This window comes from Haliotis asinina, chromosome 15 (assembly GCF_037392515.1).
Source record: "Haliotis asinina isolate JCU_RB_2024 chromosome 15, JCU_Hal_asi_v2, whole genome shotgun sequence".
In the NCBI taxonomy this organism is placed as follows: domain Eukaryota; kingdom Metazoa; phylum Mollusca; class Gastropoda; order Lepetellida; family Haliotidae; genus Haliotis; species Haliotis asinina.
In genome coordinates this window covers 31065736-31092369 of record NC_090294.1, presented here as the reverse complement: position 1 = coordinate 31092369, position 26634 = coordinate 31065736, and the positions used below count along the sequence as shown (strand labels likewise).

At 40.1% G+C, this 26634-nt stretch overlaps 2 protein-coding genes and 1 pseudogene across 12 annotated transcripts in view; 1 reads left to right on the top strand and 2 right to left on the bottom strand.

Annotated features, from left to right (window-relative positions):
• Positions 1 to 1959: 1959 nt before the first annotated feature.
• LOC137265733 (retinol dehydrogenase 14-like) lies at positions 1960 to 15383 on the bottom strand. Of its 11 annotated transcripts, none has more exons than XM_067801178.1 (9): positions 15089 to 15379; positions 14182 to 14258; positions 13759 to 13907; positions 10132 to 10312; positions 7253 to 7492; positions 6723 to 6812; positions 5616 to 5801; positions 4738 to 4847; positions 1960 to 3448 (listed from the first exon to the last, which is right to left on the bottom strand). In XM_067801178.1, the coding sequence occupies exons 4-9, from the start codon at positions 10283 to 10285 to the stop codon at positions 3266 to 3268; spliced, it is 963 nt and encodes a 320-aa protein (XP_067657279.1). In that variant the 5' UTR covers positions 10286 to 10312; positions 13759 to 13907; positions 14182 to 14258; positions 15089 to 15379; the 3' UTR covers positions 1960 to 3265. The 11 variants fall into 11 exon arrangements, with proteins under 11 accessions (XP_067657279.1, XP_067657276.1, XP_067657282.1 ...); XM_067801175.1 differs by having other exon boundaries at positions 13759 to 13903; positions 15089 to 15365; XM_067801181.1 differs by having other exon boundaries at positions 13763 to 13903; positions 15089 to 15365.
• Positions 15384 to 15549: 166 nt separating this feature from the next.
• Positions 15550 to 26634, top strand: part of LOC137265398 (protein neuralized-like) — a 56739-nt gene continuing 45654 nt past the window's right edge. Inside the window, exon 1 of the mRNA XM_067800798.1 lies at positions 15550 to 15753. Within this exon, the coding sequence (XP_067656899.1) occupies positions 15720 to 15753 (34 nt within the window). The 5' untranslated portion in view covers positions 15550 to 15719. The remainder of the gene's footprint in view (positions 15754 to 26634) is intronic.
• Positions 20694 to 21628, bottom strand: LOC137266130 (uncharacterized; annotated as a pseudogene).

Genomic DNA, 26634 nt, shown 5'->3' with positions numbered 1-26634 from the left:
TTTTACCACTTTAAGATATTAAGACGTTTTTGAATTCTGCTCTGGAAATGAAACACCTCTCACTTTTCATACTAGGTCCAAAACGTTTCCATGGATACCAAGAAAGTACTTAAATACAAAAAACCTGTACATAGCAAAAGGCACCACTTCAGGTTCTGGCTGATATATCTATCAAGTTTTGCAGAAAAAAATTGAACGGTTTTTTAGTTCTGCTCCAGAAACGAAGCCCACCCCACCATAAGACTAACACCAAAATGTTCCATGGAAAAACAAAAAAAAATTAGAAATGCCAAAAATCTGTAAATAGCACAAGGCACAACCATAGGTTCAGATTATTATATCTAGCAATTTTGGTCTAAAAATATTGAATGTTTTTTTTATCTATGCTCCAGAAACAAAATGATTATGGACGGACTGACAGACAGGTAGATGGACGGGCAGAGGAGGTGTCGACTATATCCCCACCGCATTACATGCCAGGGGATAACAATCTTCCCCAATCAAACATGGAAAATGATGAAGCTTTCATGTATCAGTAGTGACCGGGAAAACGTTTGAATGACGCCAATATTTTGCCACGATTTCGTAACTACCGACCTTAGACAATTCCTTGTTTGCATTTGATACAAGGTGTTCTTGCCAAGTCGGAAGACATGCATATATATACACATATGTTGTGATATAGACAAAATGTACTTGCATAAATCCAGTTGTTTGTTGTCCAGATATCCTTATCCAGCAGAGGTAGATGGTAGCCAACTGATTGCCTGGTAATGTTAACACCAACTGTCAGAGATACACGTGCATGCATGTTCCTAGTGCCTTGCATTATGTTATCGTCACGTATAGACGAAGATACTACTGTTTCAAAATACATAGATAGTTTAGATTTCATGGAATACTCAGTCTAAAATACTTTTTTCATAAATCTGGATTAGGTATTCACAATTTATGGCTCGGGGATGGATGATGACTTTGATGGAGGAACATGTACATTGTAATTGACCCACCTCCCCTAAATTTAACGTACAAAGTAAGTGACCCGTGATCCTCCCACCCATCCCACCCCCGTCATGTACAAAATCAGAGACACCCCCCAGCCCTGCAGAACCTATGTATAAAAATTGATGACAACCCCCACCCACCTATCCTGAACAAAACTTGTTAGCAACCCAAGCCATAAAGTATGAAAGTCCCTTAGCAGTGCCTTCATTGTATTTAACATGTATCCTGGTTGATACTCCTGATGACGATGCCTCTGTATTTAAGCTTCTCAGTTGAGAACATTATAAGTTATTTTTTGTCTCACTTATTTTCACGCATTGGTTGTTTGGTTTTCTTTCATAATAAAAAAAAACTCACTGTAGCTACTGCATCAAAATATATAGAAACTACTATGGGCAAACATTTTGACATTGTTGTGTATGTCTAGCATACCGTACCACCTTTACCCGCTGCCTATTTATTTGATTATCACTTTATGGATTTTGACGTCAGGTGAAATATGACAAAACAAACTGGCAGTGGGTACTTTTGCTGCAGATCTTCATTTCAAACATTCAGGTAAATTTGCATGTTATGTACATTTATTCAGATGCAGGTCAAGAGTGTACAGGCAGCGATATGAACAGTATGGTGACTCATGCCTTGTTCAAAGTCAACAGTTTGGCTATGGTAGAATTATGTTATGGAGAGACATGACATCTCATGTTTGGACACAACTTGTCATTATCAATGGCAGTCTGCCAGGTCTGCGATACATGGATGAGATCATTGGGTCGTTCCATTCAAGTACAGAGGCCTTGCCATTATGTGGTGACATAAATGTGAAGGCCACCAATCAGTCACACAGGTTCTGACATAAAGATTTACTACAGGTAATCAGGACCCAGACAGATGAAGATGCACAGCAGCACACCAAGGTTGTTCTGACAAGACAAACTAATCCAACTGGAAACATGGACAGTATCATGTTTATTAAGTATCAGTTGTAGTATGCAGTATGGAGCAGATGGAATACTTCCACTCATAACACACCATGAAACACAGTACTGTTCATATATAATCAAGCTGGCATACCCACACAAACTGTAAGATATGCCCACATGTGATATACATTATATATCAGTATTGTACACTGACATACAGTATCATACAGAATCACATTTTGTACTATACAGGCAGTACCTCACACAGACATTCAGTACCTTACACAGTGTGTACCACAAACCCTGAAATAAACAGGCGTGGTAAGATAGCCTCATGGTTTAAGCGTTTGTAGGCACTATGTGTGAAGTTCAGTTCTGTAGTCCCACACCGTGACATTGCTGTTGTTGTTAAAAGTGGCGAAAACAAACTCATTCACTCACTGAAACAAATATACATAGCCAAAACACCCCATCAAACCTGCTGGATTGAGGGCCAGGGTCCATATGCAGAAAGCAATCTTAGTGAGCGCTGAAGAGTATTTTGATGTCTCTATTCCAGATATGGCCAGAGACATGACCTTAGGACATGGTGTTGGGTAGGGCAAAGAATTCACTGCTCCAACAAAAGTTGTTTCCTCTTGCAAGTTGTTGAGGTGAGAGCTAGAGTATGGAGGGCTAGAAACACTTGTTATAAACCAAGCTACATTATGCCATCAGTGATATGGTAGAGAATCTGTTATTGTGTTGGGGTGTTTCTCGTAGGACTGTGATCTTGACACAGTGTGTGTCACTGTCTGTACCATCCCACACTAGTGTTGGCTTTTATAGAGCTAACAGTTTTAAGTGCTAAGTTTTTGTGTGAATCATATAATAATTAATGAGTAAGTGAGTTTAGTTTTACGCCACATTCATCAATATTCTTGCTATGTGGCAGCAGTCTCTAAATAATTGAGTCTGGACCAGACAATCTAGTGATCAACAACATGGGCATCGATCTACATAATCGATATATGACATGAGTCAACCAAGTCAGCAAGCCTGACTATTCGATCCTGTTAGTCGCCCTTACAACAAGCACAGGTTAATGAAGATCAGTTCTAACCCAGATCTTCAAGGGTATAAATAATGACTGAAGCAGTCTGAGAACCTGTTGACTTATTTACTAGTGTGAGATCCAGCTTCTGGTTTTGTTTATAAAACCTAATGAATCCACTTGAAATGCCTGCACAGTGGATTTACTCAAGAATGAACACGTTTACATGACCTCTGTTAATCCTTATAAAAATCTGACCATGCTTAATTTTTTCCAGGTGCATATATTTGAAAGACTGCATTCATTATTTCAAGTGAGTATATTTTTCACTGATCTCCCACAGCTTCTTGGCAATGCCCAGGTCGTGCGCCACTGGGTTGACTGACTTATCTGCATCACGACAGTCACAGAAGTAACGTCCACTCACGCCCTCCAGTTCCTCGCTAACACTACAGTGTATAGTTGTCTGTGCCCCATCCTCCGGACTCTGCCAACACAAAAAAATCATGTTTAGTTGTCATTATTAATATACATACAAATATTTCATTTCCTTCATGTATACAAGCAGCAATAACATACATGTTATACTCTTTCTTCATGTGTGAGGTAAGGAATAGTTGAAGAAGCATAGATACACTATGAAGCAAAATGTACATTAATAGGTAGACACATGCACTGACAAATGCATACTATATATCTCTTCAATTATCTGAATAACGGAATTTCAGCTTCTGCATCAGTCAAAAAATAAATCATGTCAGTGACACAGAAACTGAATATTTACGGCTGTGGTATACACTGTATTTGTCAACTTGGCATGTGGTTATTGTGTCTTGGTTGATGGGGTATGAACATGCAGGCCCCCCTAATTAATGGAAGGAATTACAGCAAATTTGGAGGAATTGCATCTCAAATGTAAACAAATGCAGCGCACTCGCGAAACAACTGCAGTGATATCGGTAGTTTAGCAGTAATAACAGAAACACAACACCCCTATTGGAAACAATGTTGGTAATACGTGAAACAAGCTCGGCAATCTTCGGAGATTTCTTCTTGGGATGTACATTAAGTCTATGGTTTGTTTTCATCAAGTTAGAAAGTCAAAAGTACTTCCTTCCTACTACTAAGTACTGTCCATTATGCGAACAAGCGGTTTCGATAGAATCGTCTATGAAAACAAGTTGTAACTCAGAAGCTGCACAAAGCAGGTGACAAGACTGAATGACAATAGAGTGTGAGACGTAAAACTTTTGTTTTTTAAAAGAATTGTCATGATTTTAGTTTTAGACAAACCTGTAACCAAAATAATTTACCCCTGTAAATGCACATGAATTCTACACATACCCTCATAGGTATACCTCACATTACGTCACAAAGAGACATGCCCCTCTGACTTGCTGAAATTTCGTTCACGGCAGAGAATTGTGCACTGTTGTCAAAAAGGTAACTAAATGTCAAAACAAGTACTTTTAATAACAGGGTTTCATTTATAACAATGTCAATGAATAATTTATGTATTTGTACCCCCCCTAGAAAATATGTGATCTTAAAGTGTGGTATTTGTCAACTTGGTATGTGGTCATTACATCTTGCTCTCGTCGTGGCAATACACCTCATAGCCACACAAAACCTAATTCTCTCTATTTCCTGAGTTTTTATTATTGCAACATTTGGTCATACTTCATGCTGCCCTATGCCAGGACTGACAGACGCTACCTTGGTGCAATTTAAAGTGACACTGAGAAAAACTTGATGGGTAATCAAAGTTTTGCTGACCTTAAAGAACAGACAGCCAAAGAGGCTTATGGGAATCTGCACGCAGGATGGGATGTTCCTTAACAATTCTGTTCTTATGGTGCCAGGATGGAGGCAGTTGGCAGTCACACCTGTAACATATAGATAGGAAGTACAGAACAAACACTCCATCACACCTGTGACATAGAGATAGGGAGTACAAATGATCAGATTCCATGCTGGTGTCTGAGGAAGTGTGGAAATGATTGGATTCCTTGCTGGTGTCTGACGAAACGTGGAAATGATCAGATTCCATGCTGGTGTCTGACAGAACGTGGAAATGATCAGATTCCATGCTGGTGTATGAGGGAGTGTGGAAATGATCAGATTCTGTGCAGGTATATGAGGCAGTGTGGAAATGATCAGATTCCTTGCAGGTATATGAGGCAGTGTGAGAAATGATCAGATTCCATGCAGGTGTCTGACAGAATGTGGAAATAATCAGATTCCATGCTGGTATATGAGGGAGTGTGGAAATGATCAGATTCTGTCCGGGTATATGAGGCAGTGTGGAAAAGATCAGATCCCTTGCAGGTATATGAGGCAGTGTGAGAAATGATCATATTCCTTGCTGGTTCCTGACAGAACGTGGAAATAATCAGATTCCATGCTGGTATATGAGGGAGTGTGGAAATGATCAGATTCTGTGCGGGTATATGAGAGGAAGGGTGGAAAAGATCAGATTCTGTGCAGGTATATGAGGCAGTGTGAAAATGATCAGATTCCTTGCGGGTATATGAGGCAGTGTGAGAAATGATCAGATTCTGTGCGGGTATATGAGGAAATGTGAGAAATATTCAGATTCCTTGCTGGTGTCTAAGGAATAGTGGATATGATCATATTCAGTGCTGTTCAATTACCTGTCCCTTCCAGACGTCTAGCTAGTTCCTTAGTGAAAATTACATTAGCCAGTTTAGAGTCGTTGTAGATACGGAATCTGTCAAAGCTCTTCTCTGATCGCAGATTCTCAAAGTCTATTCTACCAAATTTATTCACGAGGGATGACACTGTAATGATTCTTGCTTTCCCAGTTTTCTTCATCAAGTCTGGAGGACAAAAAGAGAACATTCACATTTGTAATAATGATTCAGCCCAAGAATACATGACATTAGCTCACACAGGTGGAACCTCCCAGCACACTAACATGTACCACAGTCTCTGTGCCAAGTGCTGCTGCCAGGTCACATCCTTGATCTTTGTACCTATGACCATGTATTTAACTTCTGTACCGTTGTAATAAAGACCCTGGGTACATATTATAGTGTATACGGTAGGATCATACATGGTTTCATGCATTCTGAATACCAACAGCTGAGCAACTTACAGGACATCAGTATAATCATCACTACAAACCAAAAAGTAATACATATCATGACGACTGATACATACATGTTTATCTCTAGCAGTGGTTTAATATGAACCACACTATAGTCAACTGACATCATGTACAAGATATGACTTATGATCAGGTTGAGTCCATTCAATATGGATGCTTTGAAGCTCTTGAACAAACCTACAGATGACCATTGGTACATCATGCAAAATAATAGCCTCAGCTAATGAGCTACAGATAAGATCAAAGTACAGATGAGTACAAATATTGGACAAAAGGTCCATGACATGAATACAACAGATCTTGACTGTCAGATAAAAAGTAAGGCTTAGCAGAGAGCAAGATACTTGTTTTCACAGAGTAGCTGGAAAGTCAGTGTCCAACACAGATGGTAAAACTTAACATGAACTGGCGAGTGAATGTGGATGAAGTAAGGTAAACAAAACATGCTTAACAGATACATAAAGATATTCAATGCAAGTTCTTTGAAAGGAAATCAATGCAAAATGAAACAACATAGATTCTAGGTATTGCCCTAGCCTAAGCATGTTATACTGCCACCTATTTTACACCTGCCCTCAAGAGACTATGGTAACTAGTTAATAGATAATACTTAGTTAATAGGAAGACTTACCCAGGAGGAGGGTGGTGAGCAAGAATGGACCAAAGTGATTGGCAGCAAACATGGACTCCAGTCCATCCTCGGTTATCTCCTTGGGCAGACCTGGTTAACAGAGACAAATGGTTTATTACTGTTCTCCCTTGTACCACTGCCCTTTGGTCAGGATGACTCGGATTATCTTACACAATAAATCAGGGTTATCCAAGTAATAGTGGGACTGTATATACTGTAACAAGTCTTTACATACATATATTAAGATAGTAATCATTGATGATTTGACAAATGTCATGTCAAAGTGAATGTCATGTATTCCCTCTTGACATTCACTTCTCAAACTCTGCATTGCCTGCTGTACTTTACTAAGAAAGTGTAATCTCAAATATAACATATATTACAACAATTTCATGGTTGGTGCATGGAGCTCTCAGACAGACTGGTAGCATTTTTAAAATGTGCTTCTCCATGAATCCAACATAAGATGTTATCAGTATTCAAATGAATCTTTAAATGCTATCAGTATTCATAACAATCCCAAGACCTACCCAACACGCTGGCATTGTTCACGAGGATATCCAATCTTCTCTCAACCTTTAAGAACTCCTCAGCAAATTTTCTCACAGATTTTAATGAACACAAATCTATGATTCCCACAGAGACATTTTCATTTCCTGTCTCTTGTCTGATCTGGTCACAGGCCACTTTGGCTTTCTTTTCATTCCGGCATGCCAGGATGACCCGCGCGTTACGAGTTGCAAAGTCCAGTGCTGTATAGAAACCTATACCTGAAGAGAAATGAAATTTTTTTAACAAAATTGATATTTCATAGCTTATTATGCTTATCTCCTCCCTCCATGCGAAGTTAGTGGAACACTTCAAATTCCTTGAAGTTCACTTCTATTTGAAGTGGACATACAATATCACTTACCGGTAGCTTCCCTGTTTCCAGTCAACACGGTCACATGACCAGCCATGCCTGTCACTCTCTCCACAATCTTGTAAGCCTGATGTGAGAATTACAGTTAATTCTAGCGTGTCTGAGAGGGGCAGTTGAGAAGGCTGATGTCATGAGTGAGGATAAGTATAAAATATCAATTTTATTCAGAAAATTACATACTTTTCCTGATCCTGACTCATGCTTATGATGTTTACAGAATCCGACACAACTGTCAGTGGGTCAGGTCACTATGGATTCTGTTGGCTGCCATTTACGTACATCCAGTACTTACCTCCTCTTTCGGAAATTATTACGGCAATAGTTCGTTCCTCTCCTTCTAATATTCATTTGTGAAATGGGGGGGATCACATCACAAAGTCGAACAAAGCAATCACTGATAGGAAAGTGTGGATATATAGATCAACTAGTGTCCTGCTAATGTCTAATGCAACTGTATGTCACGATTCCTATCAAGACCAGTTGCAATCCTTTACATGTTCAAGTATCTTCATTACAAGTACAGGGTCATAATCACACATGTTAGTCTGTTCAAGATGTGTGCAAGGACTCTCAAACATTACACTCTGCAGAGCGTTTTGTTCTCAACAACTCACATGGTGAAAGGATGAGTAAAATTCAGTGCCTTTGTGGCACTAGTTGTTGTGTGACAGCATGTGGCTAAAACTGGTGAATGCCAGAGACATCCTCTGTGGTGATGTCCCACAGACAGTGGTTGGCAAACACTGTATTTGATTTCCAAAAGCAGCCTTCCATTATCATTGTAAGTGAGCAGTTTCCATGAAAGTGAGGCTCTTTTTCATGTGGGTAGGAAGCTCTTGGAGGTCCTAGTCCAGCTGCTTTGAAGGCCCTCAGTATCGATACTGAGATGTGTTGCGGGATATTTCTGAAAATGTCTCAGTCGACAAAGAGATGAACAGGTGCTTGAATCTTCATCTCCTTCTTTCAGTTGGTTGGAGATATATTTAAAACACTCTGACTCGGCATAATGATAAATCCTGTGTATCATGTGGCCCAAGGACTGTAGATAATGCAGGAATGTGGAATTGTCTATCTGGTTGTCCAGGCAGTTGAAATCCCATCTCATTCCTAGGTGTATCTCACGATGGCTGGAGTCAAATCGTATACTACTGAAGTCAAGAGCATGTATTTCTGACATCCGTGCTGCCATTGCTAGGGTGAGCAGAAACAGTGTTTCTGTGTCAATTGTTCATAGGACCTGTTGTGAGATATTGGCATAGAACATTCAAATCCCAAGCCAGTGCCTTAAACATGCATTGTTTGTCTTCCAGCTTGAACGAACGTAGTAGGGCGAGCCAGGTCTGTTGATAGTGTGTAGAACTTTTAAGTCTTCTGAGATGACATAAGTCGTCCGCCATTTGAGGATGAGTGGCTTACAGTGCAATGAAGCCTTTCCGCTTGGCACATATCTCAGATCGCATCCATATATCATCACATAAGTTGCAAGTAGATCTGCGCAGAGCTGAGGTGACTGTCACAGACTCCACTCTAGCTGAATATCCTCAATGGCTCAAGCATGCTTTTGACACGATCTATGTGTGAAGCTGGATTGGCGTTGAATTGCAGTGTGCTTGTTTGGTGTGCAGATGGACGAGTAGGTTCTTCCACTCTTGGAGTTTGAGTGATGGCTGTCCTAGTTCTTAAATGAGTACTGGGAACCATACTCTCACTGGCCAGTAAGGCGCAACCAAAGTCAGCTGTAGCATCATCGTCTGTCATTCCCATGAGATGCTGAGAGCATCTGTTGCTCATGCGAACGGATCCGGTACTGGAGATACAAACATTGGTATCTGAATGTTGAAGCTGGTGGTAAATAGGTCTATTTGCAGTGACCCGAATGTCTGACTGATGAGTCAAAATGCCTCTCAATGTAACATCCATTCCGTTTGGGATGGTTGTAAAGGAAGCAATGGTGCATCCGCCATGATGATGTGTACACCTGGGATGTGACATGCCTTTATGTGGAGATTCAAGTCGTCGACAAAGTCAAAGAGTTGACGGGTCAGCTCTAACAGTTTATGAGACTGTGTTGATCCTTGCTTCTTTATGTAGAACATGACTGAGCTGTCAGTGTGGACGTTCAGTAGTTTGTTCCTCAATGCTATCGGCCAGTGTCATACTGCATTGATTAAAGCAAAATGCATTCAATGCTCCTACAGGTTCCTGCTGTGACCTTGTTGTGAAGGTGAGGACTCATCTACATAGAGATGAAAGTTGCAAACCGGCTCTGTCAAATAACTCCATTGTTGCAGTGGGCATAGTTGTAGTCTTCCCTTTCATCTCAAAAGCTGAGCTGTGCTGTGGTGAGTAGACCCAGAAGACACTGCAACTGCTGAAGTAGTAAGTAGAACTTCCAATATGATGCTCAAAGAAGTTAAAGACACACATGAGTATACTGCAATACATGCCAACACAATCTGTACTGGACAAACACCTTGATAACATTACCTGTGTTTGCTCCTGTGACAATGGCCGTCTTCCCTGACAGGTCAGCCTTACTCACACACCGGCCAATGGTGACTTTGAGGTAGATGATGACAAACAGGGATACCACAATGGCAGCTAGTGTGGTCAACAAGATATAGTCCAACACATCCATCATCACACGTCAGTGCTTCCAGAGAGATCTCTAAAAATGGTGGAAATGTATCAGGCTTATAGATAGAGTATGAAATTATTATTTATAGCAACATGATGACAACTGAAAATTAAGGCTGCAACTACCATGAATGTGAACATGCTATCAGTGATGCATATGTCAAGTTTGATTTCACAAGGTTGATAAATGATCATGGGAATAAGAAATATGCTTTACCCTGCCCTAATGTTAAAGCACTCCAACACAAGCATACCCTAATGTTAAAGCACTCCAACACAAGCATACTTGAACTTAAATAGATAAGAATAATAGTGTACTTTACATTGGTTTAGAGCAAAGCATACTTCCTTTCAAAGATGTTAAATTTCACTTTCCAAAGAGTAGACTATGGTAGGAAACAAACCAAAACTGACAGTGTTGATACACCTACATTAACAATCCTTGTTCAAAACTAACTGAAGCTCTGTTCCTTTGCCATGTCTATCCACCTACATTAAGACTCATGTTACCTAAAAAACAAATAACACTATACATTCGGGTTAAATATCCTCCTTTTATCATGTTTATTATTATAAATAGAACCTGAGATTACCGTAAGCCATATGTTGCTTTTCCACTTCCAATATAAACTTAGAACAGTATATCTAGATGACTCTTACGTACGTACTGAACCAAGAAACAGGGTGCTACGGACTAAGTTATAACTTAGGAACTTGCATGAGGCAACTGTGAACCAAGAGACAGGGTCCTGTGGACTAAGTTATAACATAGGAACTTGCATGAGGCACCTGTGGACCAAGAAACAGGGTCCTGTGGACTAAGTTATAACGTAGGAACTTGCATGAGGCAACTGTGAACCAAGAAACAGGGTGCTACGGACTAAGTTATAACGTAGGAACTTGCATGAGGCACCTGTGGACCAAGAAACAGGGTCTTGTGGACTAAGTAATAACATAGGAACTTGCATGAGGCACCTGTGGACCAAGAAACAGGGTGCTACGGACTAAGTTATAATGTAGGAACTTGCATGAGGCACCTGTGGACCAAGAAACAGGGTGCTACGGACTAAGTTATAACGTAGGAACTTGCATGAGGCACCTGTGGACCAAGAAACAGGGTGCTACGGACTAAGTTATAACGTAGGAACTTGCATGAGGCACCTGTGGACCAAGAAACAGGGTGCTACGGACTAAGTTATAACGTAGGAACTTGCATGAGGCACCTGTGGACCAAGAAACAGGGTCCTGTGGACCAAGTTACAACATAGGAAGTTGCATGAGGCACCTGTGGACCAAGAAACAGGGTGCTACAGACTAAGTTATAACGTAGGAACTTGCATGAGGCACCTGTGGACCAAGAAACAGGGTCCTGTGGACTAAGTTACAACATAGGAACTTGCATGAGGCACCTGTGGACCAAGAAACAGGGTGCTACAGACTAAGTTATAGCGTAGGAACTTGCATGAGGCAACTGTGATCCAAGAAACAGGGTCCTGTGGACTAAGTTACAACATAGGAACTTGCATGAGGCAACTGTGGACCAAGAAACAGGGTCCTGTGGACTAAGTTACAACATAGGAACTTGCATGAGGCACCTGTGGACCAAGAAACAGGGTCCTGTGGACTAAGTTACAACATAGGAACTTGCATGAGGCAACTGTGATCCAAGAAACAGGGTGCTACGGACTAAGTTACAACATAGGAACTTGCATGAGGCAACTGTGATCCAAGAAACAGGGTCCTGTGGACTAAGTTACAACATAGGAACTTGCATGAGGCACCTGTGATCCAAGAAACAGGGTCCTGTGGACTAAGTTACAACATAGGAACTTGCATGAGGCAACTGTGATCCAAGAAACAGGGTCCTGTGGACTAAGTTACAACATAGGAACTTGCATGAGGCACCTGTGGACCAAGAAACAGGGTCCTGTGGACTAAGTTACAACATAGGAACTTGCATGAGGCAACTGTGATCCAAGAAACAGGGTCCTGTGGACTAAGTTACAACATAGGAACTTGCATGAGGCACCTGTGGACCAAGAAACAGGGTGCTACAGACTAAGTTATAGCGTAGGAACTTGCATGAGGCAACTGTGATCCAAGAAACAGGGTCTTGTGGACTAAGTTACAACATAGGAACTTGCATGAGGCACCTGTGATCCAAGAAACAGGGTCCTGTGGACTAAGTTACAACATAGGAACTTGCATGAGGCAACTGTGATCCAAGAAACAGGGTCCTGTGGACTAAGTTACAACATAGGAACTTGCATGAGGCAACTGTGATCCAAGAAACAGGGTCCTGTGGACTAAGTTACAACATAGGAACTTGCATGAGGCAACTGTGGACCAAGAAACAGGGTGCTACGGACTAAGTTATAACGTAGGAACTTGCATGAGGCACCTGTGGACCAAGAAACAGGGTCCTGTGGACTAAGTTACAACATAGGAAGTTGCATGAGGCACCTGTGGACCAAGAAACAGGGTGCTACAGACTAAGTTATAGCGTACGAACTTGCATGAGGCAACTGTGATCCAAGAAACAGGGTCCTGTGGACTAAGTTACAACATAGGAACTTGCATGAGGCACCTGTGGACCAAGAAACAGGGTCCTGTGGACTAAGTTACAACATAGGAACTTGCATGAGGCACCTGTGGACCAAGAAACAGGGTCCTGTGGACTAAGTTACAACATAGGAACTTGCATGAGGCACCTGTGGACCAAGAAACAGGGTGCTACGGACTAAGTTATAACGTAGGAACTTGCATGAGGCACCTGTGGACCAAGAAACAGGGTGCTACGGACTAAGTTATAACGTAGGAACTTGCATGAGGCAATATCAACTGACATTCACTGTGACGTTGGTTACCAAGGGTACATTTCATTACAAAGGCTCAGATGAAAATGATGTTGCAAAGTCAATACAGTGTGACATAATGCAAAAAGCGACTGATCTTTTGGTGAAGCATCTTAGAAAAATAGTTATTTACAAAATAAAAAAACTAAGCGACAAATAATTATGCAATTTATAACATGATATATACTATTTTCATTGGGTAACAGTATACACCCTTCATCCCTCCATCACATTTCCAGTCCTACTGTGTCAGAGTCAAGAAATAGACTGGCTTAGGCCAGAGGAAACCAGCAAGTGCTCAAAACAATGATAGTTGTTTCTTGTGCAGCATGTGAACTAGCATTGGAGTCTCAACTCAACAGAAAGTGCTGCAAACAATCACTGCTATTTCTCGTGCAGCATGTGACCAAGCCTTCAGGTCTCCACTCAACAGCACGTGCTCAAAAAAGTTCCCATCCAGATAGTTACAAATCCAATTTTAAAAAGCATTAAATTCACTCACTGTTCTTATTATATTATCAGGTATGTTTTCACCAGTGATGTTTTGGGTTGAACACCACCCCATTACTGAAAGAAATTACAAACAGGCCAGAACATGACATCATATAGTCGAGACATTCACCTACAATTGATGTGTCCTGGTGAATAACCTGACATTGACTTCTGCAGTAGTCTTCTGCAGTAGTCTTCTACAGCAGTCCCACAAGGATGGTCAGACGCCACCTTGGTGTGACCCACACAGCTCACAGAGATCACTTCCAAAGGGTCTGACTTAAAGAAAACAAAGATTACAAAAGAATATAATAAAAACATTATCAAACATTGATTGGATAAGTCCCTCATGGAAAGAGTTCCACCTATACTCCCCCCCCCCCCTCTTTTTCCAGTAAGAAATGCAGTCCCAGGGATGTATTCCCCAATGTAATATTCTACAAAGGGGCGCTGGTATAACTTTTTAGGGGGTTAAAGTGTTCAATGGGGGTTTAGAAGTTTGGGGACAATATCAAAAAAGTTGCGGGAGGGGCGGTGATAAAAAATAAAATGCCTTTGTCCTTCTACTTTGTCTTCGTGTTTCTTCCTCTGGCTTTGCTCAGCTCGTCTCTTCTCGTCACCTGCAACTTCCTGTGAATTAACATACTACGTTCATACATCTAATGTTAGTGGTGTAAGCATTCAAGTGAACTACATAGCTAGCAATTTTAACTAAGAATCTAACTGGGTCTGAAACAAATTACTTCGCTTCAGGGAACCGAACCCAGGTCGTCTGGTCAAGAGTCCTCCGTCTTACCTCAGTGCTACTGAGATTGGTGACCAACAGAGCGGAACTGAATGTTTTAGACGATGGTTTTTAGACTTACGCATGGGTTGTATTGTGTTAATTAACAAGCTCATTTCAGAAGTCTCAGTGGCTCCGAGGAACAGTGGAAATACACTAATCGATAAGGGTGGTGAGTTCAAGAGATCGAACCACGTACCCCGTAAATTTTTTTTTATTCTGTTACTGTGCTGACATAATTATAGAGGTAATACTGGCAAAACAACTAATTGTAATAAGGGAATTTATAATGTCGTACTCTGTTGGTGGGTGTGAAATTTGAATGAGAGATCACCTGGTGTGCTTTTCCCGTGCATATGATGGTTTTTGGCACAAGCTGCTTGTATTGACTGATGCCCCATGACTTGATGCTTTTGGAAAAAAACATGCATGTTGTCGTCGTTCCCATGACGTGGGTTACACCCAAAGTTCAGTCAACCATTCAGATAACTTTTAAGGTAAGTGTATGCAGTATAGTATATGTGCGGGAATGATTGCAAATAATCCGCCATTGCCAGTAATGGTCACTTGTATTTATTACCAGGTCCGACCACCAGTGCCCGTACAAACCTGATCGAAAACCGTTGGTGGTGCATCATTGGTGGGGGTTAGGTGGAGCTACGGACGGAACTCTTACCTGACTGATTGCTTCTCCTTTGCTTATTCCCTCAAATTATTTTTCCAAACGTACGTTTTGGAGAGTTTATCCGACGTGTATGGACACATATAAGCACTACGATGCACATCTTCACGAAGTTGAGGAAGAAAGCAGAAATATACAAGTATGAGAATATTTAGTAAACGATATGCTAGTATGGAAAATGGACAAGGGCGGTTACCCTATATAGCAACACCATCCGATCAAGATAATCTATCTTATCACTTCTGGAAGTAACGCGTTCCAAAAGCAGAATGAAATAGAGTCATCTCCCCTGAAACACCTGCCGCACATCTACTTAACAAAATGACTTTACATGAATTCTGTTGATGACAAAATAACGTAACTATCTGCGACAATGTGCTTAGAATTATATAAGACTACCTTCGAGCAGTATTGTTGGGGTATGTGTTATATATATAAAACGCATGAGTTAAGCGACGAAGAATTTTATTTCGCGCACTTCCGGTCAGAATGGCGTCTGCAGGTGGTAAAACAAGCTCGGAGTGCTTGATGTTGGATCGAATAATGCCTTGATATCAGGGGTATATTTTAATATCCACTTTGCAAACAATCTTCCAAGGACGCACGGCAAGCTGTCGCCTCCGTCATGGGGAATTCAACATCAGGGTACCATGGCCGAGGTAAGATCTTACACTTCCGGTTGTCATAAACTCTGTTTATTTTTTTCTGTGGAAGTTCCTAACATGGCCATATTAAATTGTTTGCGAATGCATTTTACGTATTTGGATTGGGGATTTAAGTAAGGATGTGTTTGTAAACAGACAACTGTCAGCACTGCTACTGACGAGAGTCGAACCCTTTCTCTTCGATGACGCTGGTGGACAGTCATGACATGACCTTTCATCCAAACCATGAACAGTTCGGCTAGAATGCAGTTTACCGGGCGCGCTACCCGGGGACTGCTGAGGGCATGCTAATGAGCGCAGTGCTGTATCCTTAGCCCTTGGGCACCCCCTTCTTAGATCCTTAGCCCTTGTGCACCCCCCTACTAGATCCTTAGGGTTAGTGAGTAAAGGTTAGGGTTGGCTTCACTTTGGTGCGAGTATATCCATCCGAAAAAGTCGGAAAAAGTGCATCTGGTAAAGTGCATTGCTCCCAACAGTTCATTCATAAATGTTATTCTCATTGCGTTGGTTACAGTGCATTGGTTTCGTGCTGACTGCGCTCAGCTCAGGGATTCTAAACAATCCCTTGAACAGTCTACTGTTCCTAGGAACATGAAGCAAGCCTTAGTAATGCCTTTGATGAAGAAGGGTAACCTAGATGCAGAAGTTCCCCTCCAACTACAGGCCTGTTTCCAATTTGGCATTCATATCCAAAATACTGGAGCGAGTCAACACGTTATGGCCTCTGGCAATGCTGAAGTAATGAAGTCAGCATATTGATGCCAGCACAGTACTGAAACTGCGCTTGTTAGAGTACAGAATGACATTTTGGAAGCTGTCGATAACAGTGGAGCTGCCATTCTTGTATTACTGCTGCCATGGTCTGTCCATGCATCTCTGTGCAGATGACATGCATCTTTCATTGAAACCCACCGACCAGAGATCTATCTGCTCGGCTTTCAGTTTCAGTCAGATGACCTTCTGCACAGCAGACATTAAACAGTGGATGGCTTGCCACTTCTTAAAGCTGAACAGTGAGAAAACGGAACTTATGATCTTCTGTCCCAAATTTGCATGACAGAAGTTGAGTCTTCCATCATTACACATTGGAGGCCATGTTATAAAAACACCACTGGAGGCGAGGAATCTTGGCTTTGTCTTTGAACTCTTTCAGTTGAATCACACATCGACAAAATATGCTGCAGGGCATATGCCAATATACGCAATATCAGTCAGATAAGGAGGTTCATCACTACCAATATCAGTCAGATAAGGAGGTTCATCACTACCAAAGCTGCTGTTTTACTTGTCCAGGCATGTTTGTTCTCGCATCTAGACTATTGCAACACTCTGCCGTATGGACAACCCAAGACCCTCATCAGGAAGTTGCAGCGAGTACAGAACTCGGCAGCCAGAGTGGTGTCGAGAACACGAAAATCTGACATCATAACACCTGTTCTAAAGCACCTTCATTGGTTGAAAGTGGAACAAAGGGTGAAATACAAAGTTCTGATGCTTGTGTTTAAATCAAAATACAAACTTGCTCCACCCTATCTGCAAGAGCTGATCACAAGCTATTAACCAGGGAGAGCCTTACGGTCAGCTAGTCAGAATCCGCTTGATCGCCCATCTTCAATGTCAGCAACCTATTATGATTTGCTGCAGCAGACCTGGCACTATGGAACTTACTTCCCCAAAACATACGATCTATATCGTATCTGGATGATTTCAAGAATGTCATCAAGGCTCACTTGTTCAAGGAGGCTTACGAATAGACATTCCTAGTATTGTGTATATCCATGTGTTGTCAAGACTTGAGGTGCGCTTTTGAGCAGCTGTGCTGAGCTGGTAAAAGACCTATATAACTCATTAGTTATTATTATAAGACAAAAACGTAATTTTTATCTTTCATATCATTTGAAGTTTTGATTTTCCTGACTTTGAGTGATAAAAATATATTAATCTATTTCACAAAAAAATATCACATGTTTCCTACAAAAATAGTGTTGATGATGTCATATCCTGTAGCCGCTTGCCACATCCGGGTTTTTTGTATGTGTTCTTGACGATGAGCCATACTTTTACCTCAGTAAATTTACATGCGCAGTTTTGAGTTTGTTTGAATTCTTGGTAAACAATTTGCTGTAATGAGATTTCACTTACTTAAAGTAAACTTTATTGACGACATATGATATTAAGGGCAAACTTTGTCACAATTCACACACTGATGGCAGCACTGACTCTAGTGTCACAGAACAGGATGGAGAACCTGTGTCTGTCCATGCTGAATCGAAGTCTTTAGAACACTGTTGTGCTGATGGTGTCTTCATCGGAAGAAAAGAGGCCCTCAAGGGAGTTGGACTGGAGTACAATAATATAGTTGATCCCAGCAGTAAGGGGCCCAAACTGGTTCCTGTTAATTTTGATGGGGCCTCCCTAATGATGGGCCAGAGAAGTGGGGTAGCTGCCAAAGTTCTTACTAATGCAAACTATGTTGTCCCAATACACTGTGTTGCGCACAAGTTAGAGCTAGCTGTTCTTGATGCTGTTAAACCTTTTCCACAGATTACAAAATTTGAGGAAACACTAAAACAGATGTTCAAGTTCTATTACAATAGTCCCAAAATGAGGATGGAGGTGAGATCCATTGCTGAATTGATTGTAATTGATCTCATTACCCTGGCATACATCAAGCAAGTACGATGGCTAGCTAGTAAGAAACAGGCAGTTCAAGCACTAAACAGAAGTTACAAAACTGGTGTGTTACATGTAGAGAGTGTCGCCACAGGGAATTCAGAAAACAGTGCAAAGGCAAGAGGCATGTTGAACCAAATGAAAACACTTAATTTCATCAAGATTATGCACATTGTTTTAGATACATTACCATACTTACTGACATGTCACTGATTTTCCAAACTGAAGACCTACTGATCACAGATATCTATAGCAAGGAGCTGGAGGGATTTAGTCTCAAGCTTGTGAATCTGAAGGTTGGTCCCATCAACTCAGGAGAGCACATCAAGTGTTTCTGTGACAAATATCAGCCACATTCTTTAGAATTTGATGGAGTCAAACTGACAGGTAACTGCGGACCTGTAGACATGAAAGAAGACACTTTCTTTTCTTCTTTCATAGACGATGTCATCCAATCCAGGTTTCAATGAAAAACCATTGAAGTGTGTCAGTGTTGTAGTTGATTATACCAGTTGGCCATGTGTTGATCGAGTCCAGCTAGCTACTCATGGGAAGGAGGAGCTCGTTGATTTGCTGGCCCATTTCAAGCCACTCTTCAATGAGGAGATCACCAAGTTGTGTATTGAGCAGTACACTGAGTTAAAGGGGCACTTGAAGGGAACCAGGCGTCCTCGATTTGATACCAATGTCACACTTCTCAGGAACAAACCACCAAGGTTTAAGGCTATCTGTAAACTTCTTGAACTTATGTTCACCAATAGTCCATGCACTGCAGTCTGGGAGTGCATGTTTTCTTCAATGGACTTGGTGAAAACACAACACAGAACTCAGTGTTAAACCAGGAAGCCCTGAACCACCTGCTCACGATTATGACACATGGTCCAAAGCAAATGAAAGACTTAAATAAAAAATCAGCAATCGGACATTGGCTTGTCTCATGTCAAACAGGTAGTTCAAGAAGACTTCAGTGTTTCAAGTCTGAAAGACCATGAACCCATGAATATGTGACAGTTATTCCACTGCCACACACTGTGTCTCTTTAAGTCTTGTATGTGAATGTCACTCAGTTGAACACCTCCATCAGATTAAAGAATTATGTTGAATGAACATAACATTTATCACATTTTATTTTATCTGTGTCAAACTGAATAATTAAATTTTCAAATAAACAGGAACACAAATTTCACAGTGTTTATTCTTTAAAACCAGAATACACTCAATCTAAGAACCTGTTATTTACCACAAATGTATAATCACAATCCATCTACCTATAAATTCTTATTTGGGTTTTTTTAAAACTCATATACTTTGAATCATTACACACTCACTTTGTCAGTATGAAATGGTCATCATAATTCTGTCAATATAATGTACTAGTGGTGCAATGGAAAAATTATCAGGGCAAGTGTTTTCACTTTACTGGGGTACAGTGGCACTTTGAAAGTTATTTCCACCCTTGTAGAGTAAAGTGTTTAATGTGAGAAGTGTTAAGTTGTGACATTTCTGTAAATATTTATGCAAGTGGAAACTGATGGAAGTTTATTTGTTAAATACAAACAGGACAGATGGTGAAGACTTTTCACATTTCAAGTTCAAGTTATCCTTTTACTTTATTGGTTAGAAGTTCATTCAAAGAGTTCATTCACATACAGTGTTTCTTTTATCAGGTATATGCCAGACTTTGACCAGTATGTGGTTAGAATGTCCATAATGTTCCATAACTATTTGCAGTAGTTGCAATGAGAGTAGGTTTTTTTAAGATTTACATGTTATAGGTGTTTGCTTTCTTTTTGGGGGTTCTGATTTCACTGTTGGAAAATAATTTTATGCTTAATGACGTCTATGATTCTTCGAAGGGCATTTAGAAGTGATACACATAAAGACAAGAGTTTTTATGGATGACAACTTCTTTATAGTGAAGAGTCACGACATTAGGGGAAGGGACAAAGGGAAGCCAGGGAGTGTTAATCCAAGCGTGGCTGATGTGGTAACAACTGTGGTAACATGTAACAAGTAGGTAAGAGACAAGTTGGAGTTGACCTTATTGGTAGTATGTACAAGGATGAAGTAGGCAACAATGATAATGGGATTATTGCTTGCGTCTATGATGACAGCCTTGCCTCCAACAACAGCATTCACAGCATTTCTCCTTTTGTAAGGCACAGCATTCTTAAAAAGTACTGTTGACTTGTCTTTAAAGTATCCTGCCACTTCATTGGCCTCAGTAAGTGAAGTGACATCTGTGTCTACAGTTGTACACTTCAATCATTAACAATGACACCAGTTTCGGGAAGCAGCAAACATACAAACAAACAAATTGAATGTTTATCAGCTGAACTGTAGACATTTTCTTACATATACTTAATATGGAGGTTGTAAATTTTAGCAAAGGGTTGAAGCAACCAACATCCATTGACTGCAAATGACGTGTGTGCAGGCAAAATAATGTCATGCTGACTATGATACAGGGGATCTATGACTATTGTACACAAGAAGAAGTGGATTATCTGTGACGAGAGCATGCTGCACGAATTGCCCTGTGAGATAGTGTTGAAATATCTCCTTGTTTGACCATTCTGATTTGCTTACAGTTGCTGTGCCTTCTGCTCCAGGTGTACTTCTAGAATGTTCTTTCTGCATCCTCTTGCCCTTGATTATGAAAGATGGTGGTATGGAACTACCAGACACATTGCAGCAATCTGTAAAGTTTCTAGTACTTCATCTTGATGTTGTAACTGCAGCTGGAATAATCTCCACAAGTTCCTGTTCATCAAAATTATAAATTTGATGAGGGCATGTCTGTTGGTTATGTGTATCCATGATATGACCAAGCCCATGAAAATACTGAGGGACAGTCTCCTCTGAGGTAGCGTTCGCTCTTTGTGTCTCAAGGGATCATACCTTCTTCACTGATAGATCTGGCCATCGTTTCATAATCCATGGAACCACTGAAGTGAGAGGAGTTTTGTTTTTTTAACAAGATGAGTTGCTATTTCTCTGTCAGTAGTGGTAATTTTAGCACTAGCCATAGCCAAAATTTTCCATGGCAGCATAATTTGTGAAACAAGTCTCTGTTCTTGTATGGACAGTGGGTTCTCTAAGTAGTAATGCATTCAGTAGAAACTTGCCCAATAATCCTGTCATGAAGTGAAGCAAATGGAACAGCAAAGGTAGTTGCAGCTTTCTTTATAGCCATCTAATCAAAAAGAGCATTTTATGTTTGTCTTGGTGGTTAAGCATTGGTGAAACATGTAGAAATAAAGCTTTATCTTTCATAACATCTGAACTACAGGGACAGGCCAACTGAAGTGACATGTTGATCAACTTGCGCAACTTGACTATACTGGAGTGGAAACTGAAGAAAGCTTGTTTCATGTTTTGTCAAATACGAACAGGACTGATCATAAAACTGAGCTTATCACATTTCTTTCATGTAATTGTCCTATACAGAACATCAAATATGACTTGAAGTTTTGAGTGTGCTTGATGGGTACTTGACCTAATTTCAGTTGTCCCTTCTCCAGTAATCTCTAACTATAATTTCAAACAGCAACAACTGCAATGTTTACATTCCCACAATGCATGTATGTTGTAGAATGGATGAATTCACATGATTGTAATAAATGGAAAAGTTGATGTGACTTAATTGAGAGGTCATCAGTTATCCAATCAAATCGTTAAAATCACAGATCAAATCGTTGCAACACAGGTTGATGCGATGTGACACTCTTGTGACGTGCACCGACCTAAGAAGGCGAAAAGAAACTTGAAATGTATGGATCTTCCCACTATTTGCAGCTATATCTTCCCAGATTGGTATATAGCTGAATATGTTCATTTACAGTGTACTTTGTTTTATTCTGACCGATTTTGGACCAACTAAAAAGTCCAAATTAGACAGCAGTCTGAGTTGCACAGAAAATTCTTGTATCGATGCCTGAAGACACATTATTGTCTGCTCAAGAGCCAAGAGGTTGGAGAACTGATGTGCTGGCTGGAAGATATTTTACTGTAACATTGCACTATGTCTTGAGGCTTGGACAGAGCTTTCCAATAAACGAAAGGAAACCTCTTTTTTGTCCACATCTGTCTGTTGACTTGATGTAGCCAATCACTGAATATGTGTGAGGTCATCCAAGCCTACCAGTTGGCTAGCTAAACTGTAGCTATTGATGATTGGCGAGAGGTGAACTTTGAAATTGTCGACAACATTACTGTTGACATCAGCAATGTTCCGCTGAAAACTGGAGTCACTTCTCTTTCAAATTTGGACCCTTTAGTGATATGTTCTTTGTTGCTCTTGGTCAGGTCGCTCTTTTTCAGTCAAACATTTTGACCTGATTTGATATTGCAATATGTCTTAATCATATTAATGCCTCTTAAATACATTATGACATTGACATTGATCATCTCAATTGTAATTTACAAATTAGTGTTAATCGCTTCGAAGGTAAATAAGTGTTCACAACTAGACAAATACACAAACCAATCAAAGGGTTGTTTATTCAAAGTCTGTTGGCCAAACAGACTTCTTGCCCTGTTCTATAAGAAATTAGTGTTATGGTGATGGTTTTGCCGCACATGCAGCTTAGAGGTCTATTTATGGGATCTCAGCCTCCCAGCACCCACTGAAAATAGTGAGGGCCACAGATATCCTTGGATGTTTTTACTTTCACTTTTGCTTTTACTACCATTTTGGGCCAACACTTTTGTCTGAAATCTGAAATAATGAGGGTCTGAGATACAGAGCTTTTTCATTATGACAAGAAAGAAGGATTAGTGAGTTCAGTCAGGTACACACAGCAATCTGAGTTGGACACAAATGTGATATTTCATTTTAGGGGTGGTTTTGATGGAAATATTGTGATCATTCACCAGGATTAATGATGAACTCTAACTCTTTCATGCTGCTGTACCTGTCAGTAATTTTCACAGTGACGACATTCAGTGCTGAAATTTGTGGAACACTTTGAGTCTTTTGAACATTTTGCTGCATATAGGCCACAGTAGCCAGCATCCATATGGTACAGAGGCTATATTTCTTGCGTGACTTTTAAGACTGTTAAAATTCACTTGCAATTTTAGAGAATCAAACTGTATACTTGCACGAATTTAATTTGCTTTATCTTAGATTGACAAGAAAATAGTCAGCGCTCTTGTATGTCTACTTTGGTTATATGTAATCACCGTCAGATGCTTGTTCACTATAGATAAGGGAAATAGTTAGGTCAATCCTAGAATATATACCGATTTTATTTCTGTGAATTGCACAATGTTAAGTTTCCAGCTGAAAATTGATTTGCCAGAGAAAAAGACATTGACTGCTGACTTTTTATGGTAACGTTACCCAATATTGTTTTTTTTTGTTAGCCAATATGTGTATATTACAAACAAAAAATATGGGGACACTCGAAAATTTGATACTCGTATATATACTTAATCGTGATGAGGTCATTTATGTTCTAAGATAAATGCAAATTCCCAAACACATCAGCCTTGTGCATGTGGCAGACAGACCTTTTATGCAGGTTATGGCAACATTTTCTTTAAAAGAAGCAACAGACCGTGTTGTTGCCTCAAAACGTCTTCAGAATGCCAGATCGAAAATCGTTAAGCACATATAACAGAAGCAGGGCCATTGCATGATTGCAGGATGATGAATCCACAAGGAGCGTTGCTCGCCATCTCCAGGTGCCTCCCTCAGTCATTCACTGTCTGAGGACAGGTTCCAGGCCACTGATAGAGTGCAGGACAAAGCTCACTTTGGAAGACCAAGCCAAACATCAAGGCATATGACTGATATGTTCTGCGCCAAGCCTTTCAGAACTGGTTCACAACTGCCATTATCCAATTGCCACAAGGTGTATAGGAAGTTTGTCTTCTACATTTATTTGGCTGTTGTGTTTGGGAGTTTGAATCAAACATGGTGCTGGTTTGTTTCAACACCATTGTTTTTCGCTGTTTTTTGACAATGTTTCATTTTATGCAAACTCAGCAAAAATTTAATCAGTTGCTTCACTGCATGTTCTAACATGTAGTTTAAAATGCCCATTAAGCACACAAAGGGTTGTATTTACCTCATAGTATAAATGACCACGCCATGTTTAAATTTTTATATGCCTATTACATTTCAGGGTGTTCCCATATTTTTTGTTTGTAGTATATTCTATTTGCCTCATACTGGATGCAGTGCAGCCCACTGACTTTGGAGGATGTACAATATAATGTTCTTTTATATTCCAACCCTACTCTGGATTTAACAGAAACATTTGGGAATAAGAATATTTTATGAAAATGTATTACAAAAATTCAAATTCCTCTTTTGTGTAGTTTTGGTTGTTACGTCAGAACTTAAATGTTTAAGTGATGCAACTTTGTGACTTGTAGACCACTGAAATCTAAATTGGTGCCTGTTTTGCTTGTAATGTTATGTTTGTGTCTCGTCATTGCCCACATAGATTTTGTGTTTACAATTACAATTGATTATTGATTGATTATTTAGCTCTGTTTATCATTATCATGAGCACTGCTTTGTAGTGTTATGTATGTTACTAAATGCTTGAACACATTTCAGAGCATTTCTTTATATGACCTTGATCATCATGTTATATGTAATATACTGTCAAGCACTTCATCAGTCACTTCATTTAATATGCTTAAGTGGATCTGTGACTATACATATTTTGCAGAAACTGTGTACATACTCATAAATGATCAACAACATTATTATGTTGTAGAGTTTGTGTTGATGTGTTTGAAATGTAATTCAGAAACCAAAGACTGATTTCATAGTTGCTGGAGTTTTTAGAGACTGTCAGGAGTTGTCCCCCTTAGACTGTCTCCTGACAAAACATATATGGCTTCTAAGGGAAAAAGAGTGTTGTATTTAATATGTATGGTAAACATGATGGTCCCAGCTTTAATTAGTCGTAAACCAGCAGCCAACACTGACACGAGTTGCAACTAGCAAAGGAAGAACAATACTTTCATGTGGATTGTTGTGGCATTTTAATCAGTTAAAGATCATTTGATCAGTAACGCACACAGGGGTTGTTGTTAGTACAGATTTAAAGACTATGGTAATTTGGCATTGTTTTCTGTTTTTTGCAACTTTTGACATTTGGAATTATCTTACTAGTGTACGGGCATAAAAGCCACTAGTCTGAAGTTCAGTGGACTTATTGAAGGTGTAATGTACTTACGGAGGAGTAAGCCAAAGATAGGCAGGATTAAGCCTGTGGTCTGAATGATGGATCAATGTAGTCAGTGCACCCTTCTCTCTAGTAATAGGATATGAGCTTATGATATTATCAAGCTATAATAGGAGTTGTTGATATTTATTGAGTGAAGAAATAGTTCTCTTTCCAGAATGTTTACTTCATTGAAAAAAAACAAACATTAATAAACATATTACCACTCAGTGAACACTGTTTGCTGGAAAGGGATAGGTACTGGGGTATGGGTGAAATTTGTGCTACAGTGTAATGGTGAAGTAACAGTGACAGTGCTAGGAAGGGATAGGTCCCAAGATACTGGTTATACTTCTATTTTAGTGTAATGGTGAAGTAACAGGGACAGTGCTAGGAAGGGATAGGTCCCAAGATACTGGTTATACTTCTATTTTAGTGTAATGGTGAAGTAACAGGGACAGTGCTAGGAAGGGATAGGTCCCAAGATACTGGTTATACTTCTATTTTAGTGTAATGGTGAAGTAACAGTGACAGTGCTAGGAAGGGATAGGTCCCAAGATACTGGTTATACTTCTATTTTAGTGTAATGGTGAAGTAACAGGGACAGTGCTAGGAAGGGATAGGTCCCAAGATACTGGTTATACTTCTGTTTTAGTGTAATGGTGAAGTAACAGGGATTGCTAGGAAGGGATAGGTCCCAAGATACTGGTTATACTTCTGTTTTAGTGTAATGGTGAAGTAACAGGGATTGCTAGGAAGGGATAGGTCCCAAGATACTGGTTATACTTCTGTTTTAGTGTAATGGTGAAGTAACAGGGACAGTGCTAGGAAGGGATAGGTCCCAAGATACTGGTTATACTTCTGTTTTAGTGTAATGGTGAAGTAACAGGGATTGCTAGGAAGGGATAGGTCCCAAGATACTGGTTATACTTCTATTTTAGTGTAATGGTGAAGTAACAGGGATTGCTAGGAAGGGATAGGTCCCAAGATACTGGTTATACTTCTATTTTAG

Bases quoted from the DNA above. Each gene is read 5' to 3' on its own strand.
- LOC137265733 (XM_067801180.1), bottom strand. From the start codon at position 10,285: ATGATGGATGTGTTGGACTATATCTTGTTGACCACACTAGCTGCCATT. The intron at 5,802-6,722 runs GTAAGTCTTCCT...TTTGTCCTCCAG, and splicing joins GCTCACCACCCTCCTCCTGG to ACTTGATGAAGAAAACTGGG. The intron at 3,449-4,737 runs GTCAGCAAAACT...TTGTGTTGGCAG, and splicing joins TTGGCTGTCTGTTCTTTAAG to AGTCCGGAGGATGGGGCACA.